Here is a 14,940-nt window from a genome sequence, read left to right as displayed (position 1 = left end):
TACTTGGTTTCTTAACTTGCACATGATACATCATAGGATACCAAAGGAGTTACTCTTGGTGCTTGAAGCATCAGTGTTGCCGTTGTTTTGTGTGCATGCTTATGATTATTGTTGTTGGTTTTTGCATAGTATCTACAAATAGCTGCCTTATTTGTTCTTCCCAAGGCATCTCCTGTTAGAATAGTTGTATGAACACAACAACTAAAAGTAGTAACGAATGAACAAGAGTAATAAAGAAACAAGGACGGCAAAGAATCGGGAATAACCAAGGCGGATTAGCCGCCCTTAGGAAAGATTTAAGCCCCTTCCAATGGTGCAGAAAGGCAACATGGCGTCTTCCTCACAGATTCAATGGTTAATGCCACCGACTTTTTGCACTAGAACGTACTACCCTCTGAACAAAGAATATAACTCTCTGGCCGACAGAAGAAGAGAAGAAGAAAAGGACCGGTTTTAGTTTTCGTTTTCTCGAGTTGAGTTTTCGATCAAGTCTCCTCTCTATGGACTCACAGCCCTCCTATTTATAGAGGTTAGGAGGAAGAGAGACCAACTCCTAATAGAACACCAAACTTGTCGCCAAGAAAAAGGCAAAACAAGTTTAAAGCTATTGTCTAAACCACTACCCACAACAAGAAGCCCAAGCCCAAGCCCGAACCCTACCCGATGTGGTGGATAACCAATGTGGGACTATCTACTATGCACTAAAGTGGCGAGAATACCATTTGTTCATCTCCTCCACTTTGCACACACACACACACTAGTATTTAGAAATACACAAGAGATTCCAACAATCCCCCACTATTTCAAAATACTAATAGTCCCCACTATTTTGGAATAGGATATTACAAAAAGAAATGGGTTAACTAAAATGCCGAGAGAATCGAAAAAACAATGCATAAGATACTCGGTGCTTTACTTGCTTGAAACCATAGGGTAACATGTCTTATAATACGTGAAAGTGGTGGATTAAAAAATCTTTGAACCAACATTCCCTTGTAGTAAAAAAATAGAGGACATGCACCCACATTGCTTCTTTCATTATATGCCTGTTTCAATGGTGTTTTTGCTTTTTGGCATACGCCTGTTATGTGAATGCTCTAGAGTACTTTGCTCAATACTCATAAGAACCGACCCAGTTCTACATTCACGTAGGTGGATATCCATCAAGTGTACATAGCAGCTTAGAATACACTATCTCATAAAAAATAATGGACTATGGATTCCATTAAGAGTAAAATAACTCAACCTTTTCTCATTGCTATTCAAGTTATACAAAGTATACAATAATGCTATCTAGTCATAGGGTGGGACGCCTCAAAGAAAGACAATAGCATACCAGAGCTTACGAGGTGACTTGTTTTCCCTTTGAACCTAATTCATGGGATCTCCAATCACATAGGTGGGGTTGGGCTGTCGCCCCTCTATCTAAGGCAAAAGTCCCATCCCCTCGACGATAACCACTTGCCTCCAAAGAAGTGGTGCAGATTAGACATGTGGCCAAACTAAGTCCAACCTAACATAATCTCTAGCAGGTTGCTTGATTAAGTTATATCTCAACTTACATGTATTCTTTTCCCATTGACATAAGATAACATGTCTTAGCTATTGCAATGAGACAGTTTGCAAAGCATATACACATCGAGGAGGTGTTTAGAGCCAATGGGAAGATTTGCCAAGAGGTTGCTAACCCACTCAAAGATCATCACATGCCTTTTCTAAATGCGATTAGCTTCGATGATATCCAAGACACTCAATTTCCACCAAAGGTAAACACATAAACATTATCGATCCAGCTTTTATAACATATTACCCTTCTAACAATGATGGAAATCTACTAAATATCAGTCCATAATCAATGGCTCTCGCTATAAGATTTTGGATAACTGGACAATATACATCAAAGTTCCTTATAAGGACACAATGGGTTATCACCAAGATGCCATTAATGTAGGCAATGTCATGTCTCACATACATTATCCATCAAGTACAATTGGCTACCAATGATATTGACATATTTAGTATGAGAAAACACAAGGAGATTATTTTTCATAAGATGGATATTTGCCACAAAATGTGTTAACACATGCTTACTATCATAATACCCATACTTTTCAATGAAAAATATTTCTACTAAGTGTTATAACAATATAATGAGACCAACACGAAGTTTTAATTCCTATATTCACCAAATCATTCAATTCTCAGAGTGCCCAAAATTCCCTTATACCATCCCGGCCGGGTCTGGTTTAAGGTATGGTAACCTTCAACCATATTCAAACGCCAATATCTTGACAACCCGAAATATAGCAGCTTAGAAATGAGTTTAACGACATAATAAACTATCATTTTCAATGACGGTTTATGACGTGTTTCAAATAGGAATTTCTCTCGTCTCATACACATTCTCAATGCTAGCACTCATGATATTAAATCATCTAAACAAAGAGAGATTAACACATATGTCTTGCTTTTGCTCTAAAGAAAAGTACACATTTTTTTTTTTTATCAACAACGGTACTTTGACATCCATATGACACTAATATGTTGTTGAATTGCTCATGCCATTTATAGCTTGAATCAACTCATACAAAGATTTAACTAAATTGTATACCTTCACCATCACGGTACTACTTGGTATTGTAGTTCCGCAGACAACTACTCAACTAGAGTCTTTAGAATTCAGTAGAAGAAATTCTAGTTTATATGAGCAAGGTTTCAAAATAGTATAAATTTTGTCTCCGATTGAAACCCCTTGGCTATTATTATTAACATTGTATTTTGCAATACAACTATCACGCTTTTAGTTTTCTCTTGAAGATCCAATTCAACCTATAGATCCCCAATAAATCAAGAGTCCGGTTTAGAGGAGTTGTATCCTTCAAAAAAGACACTTCTCATGACGGCATAACTTCCTTATAGGTTAATGAATCTTCCTTAAGAAACATATAAACATCATCACCAAGTTAATGGTGGAAATACTCATTGATAGTCTTCCAAATTTCTTGTGCAGAAATAATGGGATTATCTTATGTAGTTCATTATGAACATTCAACCACTCTATGCCAATTTCTAAAGCACAACCTCAAATAAAATTAGCATATAAGACATTCAATAATAGTGTGGTATCTACAAAATTGTTATCACTCATGACAACCGAAAACAAACATCACTATTATGAGTTTCACCAATGAACATCTACTTGATAATTCTAGGTCTCAAAAAATATTTCTTTTTTAGATTCATTCACAATAGCCTTGGCAAGACACCCCCACATTTTGAAACATTTTTGGATAGGCCCAAGACCTTTCCATACTTTGTAGTTAAGTTGTCTTTCCAATTATCTTGTGAGATGAACTATGGTAAAACAGTTGTCATGCATATGGGTCACTACCCCCCTTGTTCAATGGTTACTCAACCTAATCAAACTTACATGCAAAACACATTATACCGCTACAAACACTAAAAGAAACAACAACAATAAAATGCACTCTTATGACAAGAATATACTTTACTCAAGTCTATGATTCTAGATCATATTAAACATAGTCATATTATGTTCATGCTATCTATATGAAAGGAAATCCACAAGTGATTCAAATGAATTTTAAATAATAGAAGAATTAGATGAAAAAGGTTTTACCCGAGATAATATCATTATCATCCTTCTTTTCATCATTCAACATTCCAACTGTCATAGGGAGACAATCCACGCACTTGTACATCACCTTGGCTATTTATCCATAGTCATAGAAGGATAATGCCTAATAAGACAATCTACAAGCGTTACATCTCCTTGTCTAAAATAGTCATTTGGAGGATATTGTCTAAGAAGACAAACCATTACCTTACATCTCCTCGACTAAATTAGGTTTAAGAGGATATTGATTGTTTCCCATATTGTTTCCTCTGAGACAACGATGCTCATTACTTAATAATATATGACATGGTTAAACTTCATGTCAATGTTAAATAATGCATTCATGCCAAACATGGTAAATATCATATCATAGGTTGAGAAAAAGTAAACTTTAACGTACCCCTCACAACAAAAAGTATATGATATTTAAGCAAATCTAGCCAATTGAATATGCAAAACAACTGAGGACTCCACCTCCTCTTTTTACATGAGCTCAAGTAAGATAGAATACCCTATCAACAAGCCCTCAAGTACTACCACAATATCTAATGGCTCAACCCATTAATGTCTTCAACTAGAAAATTTACCAATAAACTATTATCAAGTTTAAAGTAAATCCACGATGATTAATATCCAAAACTAGCATGCTACACAACTTTAACATATGCTATATTGGATATAAGCTACAAGTTACTTCATCTAACATGTATTTTCAAAATAGTACAATTATAACCATCGTCTAACAACACGTTCACTCAATAAAGATAAGCAATTATGCATTGAATACATTATAATTACTATCCAAGATTTGAGTGTGGTTGATATTAACTATCTTAAGGTCTCTCTTAGACCATCTACATACATCTACATATGTACAAAGAAAATTAATATCAAACTACTTCTAGTCAAACCAATTAATTCCTCAGTGATAAACACGTATAATTTGTTGACTAGGTTATTAAAGAAGTTTAAGCTTAGAGATTTCCCTCCTAAGAAAAACTAGCATGCAACTCAAGGCAAGAATATCACCATATAATCAAACCAAAAGAATTGCAAAGAGTGAAAGAATACGATACCTAACCGATTGAAAAAATCGGATTACCATATTTTCCTCCTAGAAAAAACAGTTCAAAAGAACTGTAATTCTGAACCAGCTCATGAAGAATTGGGTATCAAGACTTATACCACTGGAAAGCTCTTTGAATCAGCTTTTCAACCCAAAAAGCGGATTGCAAAACCGAGTTTTGAGCTGAAAGTTATAGTAGTTTCCGTGAACGAGTGACGCAAAGAGTCAAAAAGACGAACTTTGACGTTTTTCTTGATAGAAATCTCATATTTGACTCCCACAAACGTAGGAGAAAGGTCTACAACCATATATAGGGTTTGATAAACCACAAAAAGATCAATAAATATTGAATCTTTAATTGGTTTCCTAACAAAAACGAAATTATTAGAAAATTTCTAAAGTCATAACACAATAACACAAAAATAATTCAAAGTAAAAGACTTATCTTTTTGATTAGTATTAAAGCACTCTCCTTTGTTCTACTACAAAACTCTTTCCTTAAGATTGTTAGAATAGTTGTATGAACACAACAACTAAAGTAGAAACGTAAGAACAAGATATCAATAAAGAAACAGGGCGCCAGATGGAAGGAATAACCAAGGCGGATTAAGGTCATCCTTAAGGAAAGATTTCGCCCCTTCCAATGGTGCGTAAAGGCAACAATGGGCGTCTTCCTCACAGGATTCAATGGTTAACAAAGAAACGACTTTGCACTAGAACGCGGACTACCCTCTAGAAACGAATATAACTCTCTCCGGGCCGACGGAAGAAAGAAGAAGAAAATTAAAGGACTGGTTTTAGTTTTCGTTTCTCTCGGAGTTGAGTTTCGATCAAGTCTCCTCTCTATGGACTCACAAATCCTATTTATAGAGGTTAGGAGGAAGAGAGACCAACTCCTAATAGAACACCGAAACTTGTTGCCAAGAAAAAGGCAAAACAAGTTTAGGCTATTGGTCTAACCACTACCCCACAACAAGAAGCCCAAGCCCAAGCCCTAACCCCACCCGATGTGGTGGATAACCAATGTGGGACTATCTACTATGCACTAAAGTGGCGAGAATACCATTTGTTCATCTCCTCCACTTTGCACACACACACACTAGTATTTAGAAATACACAAGAGATTCCAACATCTCCACATACTTTTTTTTCTTTTTTTTTATAGATGGCATCTCCACATACTGTGTGTGCTTAACTCGTGCTATTTGTTTTTGACGTTGTAGGCAGGTTTTGCTACCTAAAATGTTTTTCTTTCTTGATTGTTAGGAATGGAACCGAAGATGAACTGTCTTGCTTTTTTGAATGCTAATGATAAACTGTTATCATTAATTGTCTAAGTATGTTGTAGGGTACAAGCATGCATGAATTGGAATGGCATTTAATTATGGCTGTATTTTTTTATGCACACGATGCTTCAAGAAGGAAAATTTTGAATCGACTTGGTGGCAGCTTTTGAGCGAATTGTTGGATTCCTATAGACTTTTGATTTTGTGCTATAAACTCTTAATGTTTTATTCCTTTATCACAGTTTCATTAATCAACTTTACCAATCCGTCTCAATTAGTTTTGCAGGGTTGAATGACTGGGTTAACAGTTTATTAAACTGGGATTATATGGCCATCGAGGTCAAATTGTGATAGATCAGTCGGTAAGATTAATAAATTTAGCTCCTATATATAATGCACTCAGTCGACTATGAAATTGTTTGGTCTTCGACACTCGGGGTTCTTCAACTGGACTAATCTGACTTGCATTAGTTTAAGTTCTGGAAATCTGTGCAAGGATTGACAAAGGATTTTGCATACCATATAAAGGGTTACAAGTTTTCTATATCCATAACTTTCCTATGAGAAATGAATCCTTGCTGCGTGCTCATCATGTCCGTCCTCTCGTCAGTGGTCACTTTCGCTTTAAACTGCTCAGAGCTGCCGTTTTACAAGAATGATTATAGCAGAAGCACTTAGTAGCAGCCATGCATGCATGCCTTCTCACACTACTACTGCCACGTGGACAGATGACAGATCACTAAGAGCAAGTCCAATGGGAGGTTATATGGTCTGCTAAAGGCAAATATAACACTCCAACTACAAAAATGTCAATCCATGGGACTGCTAAAAGGGTCTTAAATTTGGAAAGAGTAAAAAACCCAGCCAAAGTTAAGACCTTCACTAGCAGCTGCTATAATAAGTTTGGGAGACAGACATCATAGTTTCTACTGTCCGTGTGTTAAATTTCGACAGACGGCAGAAACTATGCCGTCCGTCCAAAAAAATTTCAAAAAATAATGGACGGACGGCAGAAACTATGCCGTCCGTATCATTTAGCGCTTCAAAAACAGAAAATGCGATTGGATTGGTTTTTTTATTTTGGAGAGCCAAATTTGACTGGGCAATAGGGTAGGAAATCGGGTTAGATTTGACCCAAATCCGACCCGACCCCAAATAATTTGGGTTCGGGTCAATTTTTATATCCGTTTACTTATTCAGGTTTGATTCGGGTTCGGGTTCAAGTTCTTCAAATATATTTTTTGAGCTTTTTTTGAATTTTTAGTGTTATCCAATCGGATTAGTTAGGTTCGGGTCGGTTTTGGATATAATCGGGTTCGGATATTATGAAACTATTCGGATTCGGATATAGCCATATCCGACCCGAACCCGACCCGATTCCTGCCCCACTGGACAAGCTAAAAAGCCTACATAGCACTTTTAGCAGCTCTCTATTAGACTTGCTCTAATTTATATCTTACATTTATATATATAAATTATTAAAATAGTGTATTTTTTGGTGTTTTTTAATAGATATAGATATCCGAAATCCGATCCAAATCCAGATAGATCCAAATATGGTAAAGAGTTTTGAGTGAAAATCCGACCCGAACCGCTCTATTTCCAACCCTAATTGTGAGAGTGTCCACGTCTGCTTATTGTCCTGCATTGACAGTTTTATCCCCTACTTCTATCCACATGGACAGTTTTGACCATTACCAACAAACTGAAAAACAGAGCATAACTGAATTTTAAGGAAATGGAATCTTTACCCAAACAATCAACCTCAAGCTGAGTTGAGTTAGTTGTTTTCCATTCATTGTACTTCACTTTTATCTCTTCTAGTTAGTTCATTCGTGCTCCCCATTGGTTTTTTCTGCTCACTGGATATTATTGGCTGGACTTGTTGCTAAGGATTTTGGATTCTGTGTTTCAGGTATTTGCCAACTTCCAAATTGTTTCTTACGTTGTTTTCATTACTATCAATATATGATTGCACTTCTTATAGCACTCTTGGTTATATAATATGTATACATTCCTTTGGCATTTGGAGTTGGCCACATAATTATCTCATTGCTAAAACATTCAATGGGAACTCATTGCAGTTAGCTTTGACAAAGAGACCAACTTAAAGTCATCACTCTCCATCCCAAGCATGTTTCCCAGTTCCAGCCTCATCTCTGGCAATTTTTCGTCTCCAAAATTCTCAATTCGGGTCCCTTGTGAACCCCTACCAAAGCCTAATAAAGTAACTTCATTTCTCAAAGTATCTTTAAAACTATGCAATGGACTCTCAGTTTCAACTTGTGCATTATCTACAAAATGGAAAATAAATGGTGTTCTTCAAATCTGTCACAACTCCCTCAACACTGAGAACCCAAAAGAAACTTTACCCGAAGATGAGAATAATAGTAATAAGCTGGGTACTGAAAGAGACTGGACTACTTCAATTCTGCTATTTGCATTGTGGACTGGTCTCATGTATTATGTTTTCGTGCTCACCCCAAACCAAACTCCGGTACGCGTATACTGTAATTTTAGACTTGAGACATATAATCCTGCGTTGTAGGATCTCAGATTACTTTTGATGTTATATTTTGTGCTTTGTGTGGGCATATGTCCATTAACTTCCTAGCTTTTTCCAGTCTAGGGATATGTACTTTCTGGAAAAGCTCCTGAATTTGAAGGGAGATGATGGATTTGAGATGAATAAAGTGCTCGTGTCGTTATGGTATATCATGGGTTTGTGGTCAATAAGTTACAGTATGCTTCTGCTTCCAAGCGGTAGAAGGTGATTATAGTGCATATCTAATTCTAAATTTGTGGTCCTTATATGTCCAAGTGATTTTAGTTTGTTGTCGTTCTAAATTTCTAATATGACGATTTCTAAGGAAGATGAGATTTATTAAATCCTGTAACCTTAATAATGCAGCTCAAAAGATGGAGTCCGTGTCTGGCCATTCCTAGTGCTTTCATGTTTTGGTGGTGCATATGCTCTTCTTCCATACTTTGTTTTATGGAAGCCACCCCCACCCTCTCTTGAAGAATCTGAGCTTGGAAGATGGCCTCTGAACTTTCTTGAATCAAAACTAACTGCTGTGGTATGGATTTTCTATATATACTTGACCACAAGCTTATTCTTGATGAGAACCTACCGAAATGTCTGAATTAGTGAATTAGATGCTATGAACAGTATAGCACCATTTGACTGATCCCACCCAATTTTTCATACCAAAATGACAGTCAAAATGTTGGGCAATCACAAGTTATAACCCTTGCAAGTAAGCCACCGGTTCTGATAAAGTGTGTACCGTCTTTGTTGGTGTGCATGAATCTTTTTCAGGGCCATCTTGTCGGGCACCTTGGGTTTTCAAATTGTACTACTAGTAAACTTCTTAGGAGTCTTGGTGTTAAGATGCTTTAGATGATAAAAATTAAGAAATATCTGGGTGCTGGTATTCAGAGTTGTTTGTGCTATTTGATTAAGTAACTCGATATATTGCATGTCAGGTATTGCTTGCTGCAGGTTTAGGTGTATTTGCATACGCAGCTCTAGCTAATGCAGATGTGTGGACGGAATTTTATCAGTACTGCAGAGAGAGCAAATTTGTAAGTTTCTTTAATCACGATTTTTCATTTGTATGGTTTGTAGCTAGCAGCTACTATACTGATATTACTGAGATGTCATCAATTTCAAATGTTATAATTAATTAATACCATAGGGATGAGGGTCCTTGAGACCATTTGACGGTTTTGAGAAAATGAGATGATTTTGTATTTCTAAACCGTTGGTTCACACATCCAAGAGACTTCTATGAGGATATCAACGAACTCAATTATTTGACTTTTTGAGAAAAGAAACTTCTTATCAACGCCTTTAAATTACCTTAAATTTTTCTTTTGTCCTGTCAAATGACCTGGTCTTGACTATCTGAATAAGATAGTCCAGTTCAATGCTCTAGTCTGGCAAGCTTTTATATGTGATGGCTTATTTTCATTCTGTATTGCAGATCCATGTCACATTTCTTGATTTCACTCTACTATCGACGTTTGCTCCTTTCTGGGTATACAATGATATGACTGCTCGGAAATGGTAAGGACTATACTTCATATTTGCATGGTTTTTGCTCCCTTTGCACCTTGTTGTTAGTTAGTCTGTTTAGGAAGCGAAAACCTATAATTTGGGTAGGTGCCCTTGCACAACAGCTAAACACATTTTGCATCAACTTGGTGTAAAACCTATTTGAGAAAACTTACTTTTATAATTTAATTTTATTAGTAATAAAGTTGTATAAACTTCAGGAATATTTCCTACTGCAGGACAAACAAAGGTTCTTGGATCCTGCCTTTAACAGTAATTCCATTCTTGGGCCCTGCATTATATCTTCTCTTGCGTCCCCCACTTTCAGCTGTGCCTGTCAGCTCCCCAACAACCAAAGGAGATGATTAGTCCAGGATCTTTTAATCTTGCTATCCTTGTAAGCTGTAATACCATCAATATTGACCATTTACAAACAGAAATATGTAATTCCATGACCCATCCATGTAAATCTATCCATACAATTTTGAATATGTCAACACAGTTGATGAAGAGCTTGTTTCATGTTATTACTATAATCTCATATTCTCACCAAATAGATTACATCAGATTTCATTTTATGGCGTAAAATGTGTTTGGTAAGGGTTATTCTATCCGCTATATCTGGCGTCATTTACTCTCCAAAGAAACTACTTGGACTTATTAGTTAGAAAAAAAGTACCACAAAATGCATTATATTCGGATAAAGAAGATAATCCCAAATCTTAAAATAATTAAAACCAATTTAATGCACACATCAAATTCACATCTTGATTACGAAATCCCGTCTATTTATATCAGGAATAATAAAACCAGTCAGTTTTTTTAGAAAAAATAATTGTAAGAATTAAATCAAATACAACGGACTAAACGGACTGAACATCTTTTCTTCAAAACCGTTATGACTAAGAGCATTTTCCAATGCAAATCAATATGAGGGGGAATTGAGAATTTTCACCTCTAAATACTAAAAAATTCTTGCCCAAGTCAAAACAATGAAGTGAAACTTACGATGGGATTTTTTATTCCGTCTCGTGTTTTTTTTTTTAAAGTTTTTCGGTTTTTTTTCGGCTAGTAGTTTTTTCGATTTTTTTTCGGTTTTTTTTTTAACTTCAAAAGAATGTTTCATACCATTCGGCTCGTTTTTCCAAATTTTACATTGGATTGGATGGAGGAGGTGAAATTGAGCCTACGTGGAGGTGAATATGAATGACTTGCATTTCTAAAAGAGTTAATACCACGTCACTTGTGTCAATGTAGAATTACACACTCATGTATTTGTTAAACCTTTGACATCCACACAAGTGTATATTTGTATGTATCTTCTTCCACGAATAGTCAAATAAATACTATTGAAAAAAAAGTGTCGGTTGTCTCACAAAACCGTGTCACACATACCTTATTTTATTTCTGTAACGATTAACATTATATATATATATATATATTTGAGGGTAAGTTGTCTTCTCTCCATCATTGAGAGAGAGAAAAAAGAGCTTTTAAACGAAGCACGCATCTTCAACGTTAATTTATCCTTAAATAACGGAAATCAAGAGAGAGAGAAACAAACAAACAAAAAAAAAAGTCCCATGGTCTTATGGTTTCATGTGACTCAAAAAAATTCAATCTTGAAACTTATTTGGTGTAATTTGAGATTGGGGATGAAGATATTGGGAGGAATTTGATTAATTTGGGAGAAATGCAGTTTGATAAAGGGAGAAGTAATGGAAATAGTTATGGGTATGATCCATATGAAGATCTAACGACGACGCCGGTGAAATATAGACCCATGACATCATCTGGGAATGGGAATGGGAATGGAAATGGATTGAAATATATTGAACATATGGTATCAAAGATGGATACACTTGCTGGTGTTGCAATCAAGTATGGTGTTGAGGTATGGGGCACTTTTTATATTTGGACTAATTGAATATGGTAGATGATGTATTTTTTTACTTCATATTAATTGATGTTTGTATAAAGATGGGGGAAGATATGCATTGCCCTCAGTTGGTGTTTAATCTTAAAATGTTGAGAAAGAATAGTTTTTTATCTGAATTTGGGTGCAATTTTCTGTGATGTGTTAGGTGGCAGACATTAAAAGGATGAATGGCTTGGTCAGTGATCTTCAAATGTTTGCTCTCAAGTCGTTGCAGATACCATTACCAGGACGACACCCTCCTTCACCCGTTCTGTCAAATGGTTCTGCCACACCAGGGTAAAACTTTCCTCATTTTTTTTTTTTTCATTATAGAGTATTTAGTGTCCTGAAACTAGAGTATGTATGGCTTGTTAGAACTTAAAACTTTTTCCTATTTCTGTTGAAATAGAATACTTGTTCTATATTCCTAGTGTTCACCCATCTTTCTTTCTGCCAATCTCGTCAGAGTGGGCTGGGCTTCGTCCTCTCCACCACCACCACTTCATTGCCTTCCGAGATCGTTCAAAATTGCTTACTTTGTTGGAACTTAGTGCAGGAAAAGCAGTGCTGAGCAGACCCAATCTCGAAGTGCATGCTCTGATATATTGGAATCATTGCAGTCCCTCAAGTTTGAGTCGCCCCAACGAAAGGTTTCTCCAGCCATGAGTAGTTTACAGGGCTATTACCGTCTTAAACCACAGAATAACAAACGCATGGAAAAGGAAACAGAGATGGCAGTTTACAGCACAGTCAGAGCTCACTACTTAGAAGATGGACCGTTTTCGGAACGATCCATACGTTCTGAGCCACCTCCAAATCGACATAGAAAGTCTAGAAGCCTGGTCAACGACATTTTGTCAGAAGGTGGATTGGATGAGGATGTGCCAGTTGTTGGAGGAGTTGGGAATGGTGAATCTGAGAAATTGAAGAAGTCTGTCCGTAGGCGTCAAAAGGCTGATACCGACATTGGCTCTCACACCCTCAATATGCCATTGATGGAGGACAATGGTGGGGGCAGTGGGTTTTCATCTATAACAGGGAAAGGTCTAGCCCTGAGGCCCAAGTCCAGCAGTCGAATTGCTCTTGCAGCAGATGCTGATGCAGTCCCAGTGGGACTTGGAGACTCTGTAGTAACCAGTTTATTTGATGGAGTCAGGAAATCGTCTAGCACATCAAACTTGCAGGACCAAGAAAGCAATGGGTCATCAATTTGGATGGCTTCTAAGTGGAGTTTGAAACCAGATTTGCAGGCTGCAGCATCCCTCGCCAGACCAATCTTTGATGGCTTGCCAAAGCCAATGACTGGCCGGAGAAGCAAAGCAGCTCTTGATTAATAGGCCCTTCCAGAGAGATTAAATTTATTTTTTGATTCTGATCCATTAGAATCCGTTTTCTCGGTTCGCCTTTGTTGAGCAAGACTTGGACAGTATGTAGGTTTGTATGGTATAATATAGATAGGAAAAAAGGTCAGGTGAAAGGAAAATAAGATGAGACGTCTTCCATGTAGGCACGACGTCCTGCAATACTCTATATATTTGGGATGAAATGGCTGCTTGAAGAAGGTCCAGATCATGAATGGAGACTGGAAAGAACTTGCAGATGAACGTGGAGTACTCTGGCGTGAGGTGTAGGCTGGACCATATTGGATCTGGTATGCCTTCCTGGAAGTGAGTTATTGAAGGTCATTCGATTGCGTTACAGTTAACTTGTTATACATTTGCATTATGTTCTATTTGTTACTAGTAAAGGTGACTAAGCTCCCCACCACACTTAATTGCATTGTAGATTTGTGTAGATTACTTGAATCATTAAATATACTTCATTCTTTTAGTAATGCAAATTAATTCTTAGTTAACCAAGTTAATGCTTGTTCGTGGCCTTGGTATGATCATTTGGATACGTCTGCAATCTCTTGTATGCATTTAAATGGTAAACCAGTGTGGAACGTTGAACGCCCTCTCCATAGTTTAGGCATCTGTTTTAGTTGTTGATTCAGGTGAATTGTGAGTGCATGACGTTAAGTTTATCGCTGGCGTTTGCAACTGAATATATCTGCCAACATCAGTTACAGTTTTGCATTTCACTCCATAACATGCAAGCTCACCGAAGATGTAATGTTTGGTGGTGTTCATTTGTGTTTAGTATAATAGTTCAGCGGACAAACTCAGACTCACACCATTATCATGAACAGTGTTTTATGCTTTATTAGTTAGTATACTAATAATACATAAGCGCTTTCCACTCTCTACTATATACAAGTCCCTCCTTTTCTCAAAGTTTCCTCCTTACTATGCTTTATTAGTTTATCCTCAGTGAAAAAATACAACTTTCTTTTTAATTAAATGCATAACCAAAATGTTGATGGCCATCTAATCCTAGCTCATAAGTCATAACAGGTTAGTTCTTATCCGAATTTGGCCACTTTTTCTGGTCATAAATCTTTGAGAACATCACACCAGCTGATAATTTAGTTGATTGCCTACAGACGATCCTCCCAAACCACCTGGTACCTGCCCATCTGAGTATCTGACTTATCAATAGTCTTTACTCTTTAGCAAGCTGCCTCATAAACGAGTTCCCAGTCATCAGCTTTCAGTCAAATCAGGAACTATCTATAATTTTCTTCGGTTCTGAGCTCACCAGGACCCCAAGTTCCCAACATAAATAAGGTCAAATAAAAGTAATTACAAACTTTCTTTTCTTAGGATAAATAATAGTCAAATACTAACATGTTAACAATTAAAACGACATTTCATAAAGAACTTTCATAGACAATTTATTGGGTTGGAACGGATCATATTTCTAAACCCTCCTATCCATTTTGTTTTCTGGATCAACTAACAATCCAAGTCCATTTTAAAATTGACGGATTAGATAATGTCAACCTTGACGTTGGAAGTGGACAGTTAAATTAGGATAAATTTAGACTAAATAACGGTCAAATTGAGCAATGAGCACTAACAAAACCTTTGA

The 14,940-nt window shown here is 36.6% G+C and overlaps 2 protein-coding genes across 4 annotated transcripts; both read left to right on the top strand.

Moving 5' to 3' along the window:
- Positions 1-7,655: 7,655 nt before the first annotated feature.
- On the top strand, positions 7,656-10,576 carry LOC147521339 (uncharacterized). 3 transcript variants are annotated; one of them, XM_086558330.1, is made up of 7 exons: positions 7,656-7,904; positions 8,074-8,486; positions 8,614-8,759; positions 8,901-9,069; positions 9,479-9,577; positions 9,979-10,061; positions 10,271-10,576. In XM_086558330.1, exons 2-7 carry the CDS (start codon positions 8,124-8,126, stop codon positions 10,416-10,418), a joined length of 1,008 nt encoding a protein of 335 aa, XP_086414456.1. In that variant the 5' UTR covers positions 7,656-7,904; positions 8,074-8,123; the 3' UTR covers positions 10,419-10,576. The 3 variants fall into 3 exon arrangements, with proteins under 3 accessions (XP_086414456.1, XP_086414501.1, XP_086414563.1); XM_086558375.1 differs by having other exon boundaries at positions 7,659-7,904; positions 10,289-10,576; XM_086558437.1 differs by lacking the exon at positions 8,074-8,486 and having other exon boundaries at positions 7,660-7,904.
- Positions 10,577-11,385: 809 nt separating this feature from the next.
- On the top strand, positions 11,386-13,826 carry LOC147521338 (Peptidoglycan-binding LysM domain-containing protein). The gene is made up of 3 exons (XM_086558056.1): positions 11,386-11,943; positions 12,134-12,264; positions 12,524-13,826. Exons 1-3 carry the CDS (start codon positions 11,743-11,745, stop codon positions 13,299-13,301), a joined length of 1,110 nt encoding a protein of 369 aa, XP_086414182.1. The 5' UTR covers positions 11,386-11,742; the 3' UTR covers positions 13,302-13,826.
- Positions 13,827-14,940: the final 1,114 nt, after the last annotated feature.

Source organism: Coptis chinensis, chromosome 1 (genome assembly GCF_015680905.1).
Source record: "Coptis chinensis isolate HL-2020 chromosome 1, ASM1568090v1, whole genome shotgun sequence".
NCBI classification, from domain to species: Eukaryota; Viridiplantae; Streptophyta; class Magnoliopsida; order Ranunculales; family Ranunculaceae; genus Coptis; species Coptis chinensis.
Note: the sequence above shows the minus strand (reverse complement) of the source record. Positions and strands in the feature narration are given on the sequence as shown.

Excerpts from the sequence above, each read along its gene's own strand:
- LOC147521338 (XM_086558056.1), top strand. The coding sequence starts at position 11,743 with ATGCAGTTTGATAAAGGGAGAAGTAATGGAAATAGTTATGGGTATGAT. Across the intron at positions 11,944-12,133 it reads CAATCAAGTATGGTGTTGAG|GTGGCAGACATTAAAAGGAT; the intron begins GTATGGGGCACT and ends GTGATGTGTTAG. Across the intron at positions 12,265-12,523 it reads AATGGTTCTGCCACACCAGG|GAAAAGCAGTGCTGAGCAGA; the intron begins GTAAAACTTTCC and ends AACTTAGTGCAG.
- LOC147521339 (XM_086558330.1), top strand. The coding sequence starts at position 8,124 with ATGTTTCCCAGTTCCAGCCTCATCTCTGGCAATTTTTCGTCTCCAAAA. Across the intron at positions 8,760-8,900 it reads CTGCTTCCAAGCGGTAGAAG|CTCAAAAGATGGAGTCCGTG; the intron begins GTGATTATAGTG and ends TTAATAATGCAG. Across the intron at positions 10,062-10,270 it reads GATATGACTGCTCGGAAATG|GAATATTTCCTACTGCAGGA; the intron begins GTAAGGACTATA and ends TATAAACTTCAG.